Source organism: Tupaia chinensis, unplaced genomic scaffold, assembly GCF_000334495.1.
Source record: "Tupaia chinensis unplaced genomic scaffold, TupChi_1.0 Scaffold000037_4, whole genome shotgun sequence".
Taxonomy (NCBI): Eukaryota; Metazoa; Chordata; class Mammalia; order Scandentia; family Tupaiidae; genus Tupaia; species Tupaia belangeri.
Genome location: NW_006159487.1, coordinates 1,360,307 through 1,362,147, shown reverse-complemented (window position 1 = coordinate 1,362,147; position 1,841 = coordinate 1,360,307). Strand labels below are relative to the sequence as shown.

General features: G+C 58.9%; 1 protein-coding gene across 1 annotated transcript in view; it reads left to right on the top strand.

Moving 5' to 3' along the window:
* The window catches only part of KIRREL3 (kirre like nephrin family adhesion molecule 3), a 395,674-nt gene that overhangs the window by 385,960 nt on the left and 7,873 nt on the right, over window positions 1-1,841 (top strand). Inside the window, exon 17 of the mRNA XM_006140642.3 lies at window positions 75-182. Coding sequence (XP_006140704.1) covers window positions 75-182 — 108 coding nt within the window. The remainder of the gene's footprint in view (window positions 1-74; window positions 183-1,841) is intronic.

Here is a 1,841-nt window from a genome sequence, read left to right as displayed (position 1 = left end):
GCGGGGGGGGGCCGTGGGTCGGTGTCCTGCCGTGCCTGCCCCGCCCCTTAGCTGTGCCCACTTCTCTCCCACAGAGTCCGTGCCGATGGCCGTCATCATCGGGGTGGCCGTGGGAGCCGGCGTGGCCTTCCTCGTCCTCATGGCAACCATCGTGGCCTTCTGCTGTGCCCGGTCCCAGAGAAGTACGGGAGGGAGCCCGGGCAGCCAGGGAGGGGCAGAGAGGAAGCCCAGGCTTAGGCGCCCCGACAGCGCGCGGCCTGGCCCTCTGCACTGAGCCTGGCGGGCAGGGCTGAGCGCCGTTCTCCGCGGGCATCTGGCACGGCGTCCGGCACACAGCAGGCACTCACTGGGCCAGGCTGAGTCGGCCGGCAGGCTCTCAGCGGGGACCGAGCTCACTCTCTGAGAGCTGCGGGTCTAGCCACACAGCCGCGCCCACACGGAGGAAGCACTGCAGGACCCACTGTCCACCCTCAGGCCTTCGTCACGGCCACAGCCTGAGTCCTCACACTCAGGCCTCATGTGCCCAGCGTGCCTGCCTTGCCCGGCCTGCAGTCACGGCCCACAGACAAGCACACACGTGTCCTGGGGAGGGCCTGGCGGTGAAGATGCAGCGCCCACAGTTGTAGCGGGAGGCCTGTCTCTCCTCTCAGACAAGCGCTCGCGCCCCTGGTTTGGGCCTGCCACTCCCCCGTTCCCTGCCCACGCATGTCAGGGTAGGCTGTGAGCCCCTCCGCCATCTCCTCTGTGAGCAGAGCAGCCCCTCAGGCCTCGCCCACAGTTGTGGGCGCAGAACCTCCTTCCACCCTTGCGGCAGGCGTCGTGGGAGGCACATTTTCCCCCCTTGCGGCAGGCGTCGTGGGAGGCACATTTTAGCAGAAATTTTCTAGCCGGTCTCTCCCACTTAAGCAGCAGGCTCCTCTGGGACTGGGGAGACTGGTGCACCAACATGCGAACACGGTGTGCGTGTGCACGCGGTGTGTGTCTATGTACGTGTGTGTAGTCTGCGTGTGTGCATGTGCACATGGTATGTGTGGTGTGTGCATGTGCACATGGTATGTGTGGTGTGTGCATGTGTGTGGTATGTACACTGTGTGTACACATGTGTGTGCATGCATGTGCGGTGTGTGCATGGTATGTGTATCTGGTGTGTGTGTGCCTATATGTGTGGCATGTGCAGGTGTGTGGTGTATGGTGTGTATACATATGTGCATGTATGCATGTGTGGTGTGCATATATGTGTGGTGTGTCATGTGTATGCATATGTGCATGCATACGTGTGTGGTATGTGCATGTGTGTGGCCTGTGTGCATGTGCACATGGTGTGTGTGTCTGGAGTGTATGCATGCATGTGAGCATGTGTGCTGGGTGCCTGTATGGTGCGTATGCATGTGTGCATGCATACGTTTGTGCATGTGGTATGTGGTTTGTGCATGTGTGTGATGTTTGTATGCATATGTGCATGCATATGTGTGTGGCATGTGTGGCATGTGTGTGTGGTGTGTGTATGTGCACATGGTGTGTGTATGCAATGTGTGCATGTGTATAGTATGCATACGTGTGCATGTGTGTGGTACATGCACGTGTGCATGTGTGTGGCATGTGCATGTGTATACATGTGGTGTGTATATTGTGTTTGCATGTGTACATGTATTTTTTTAGAGGTTTTTCGCTATAGGGCACGTGCGCTCGCCAGACAGACAGAGACAGAGAGACAGAAAGCGAGAAATCACCCCCCGGGGGATGTCCACGCTGCAGTCCCTTCTCCTCCATTCTCCTCTTGGGATCTTGGGCACACACGCACACACGCCCGGCGTGAGTTTTAAGCCACCGGGTCCGGGACA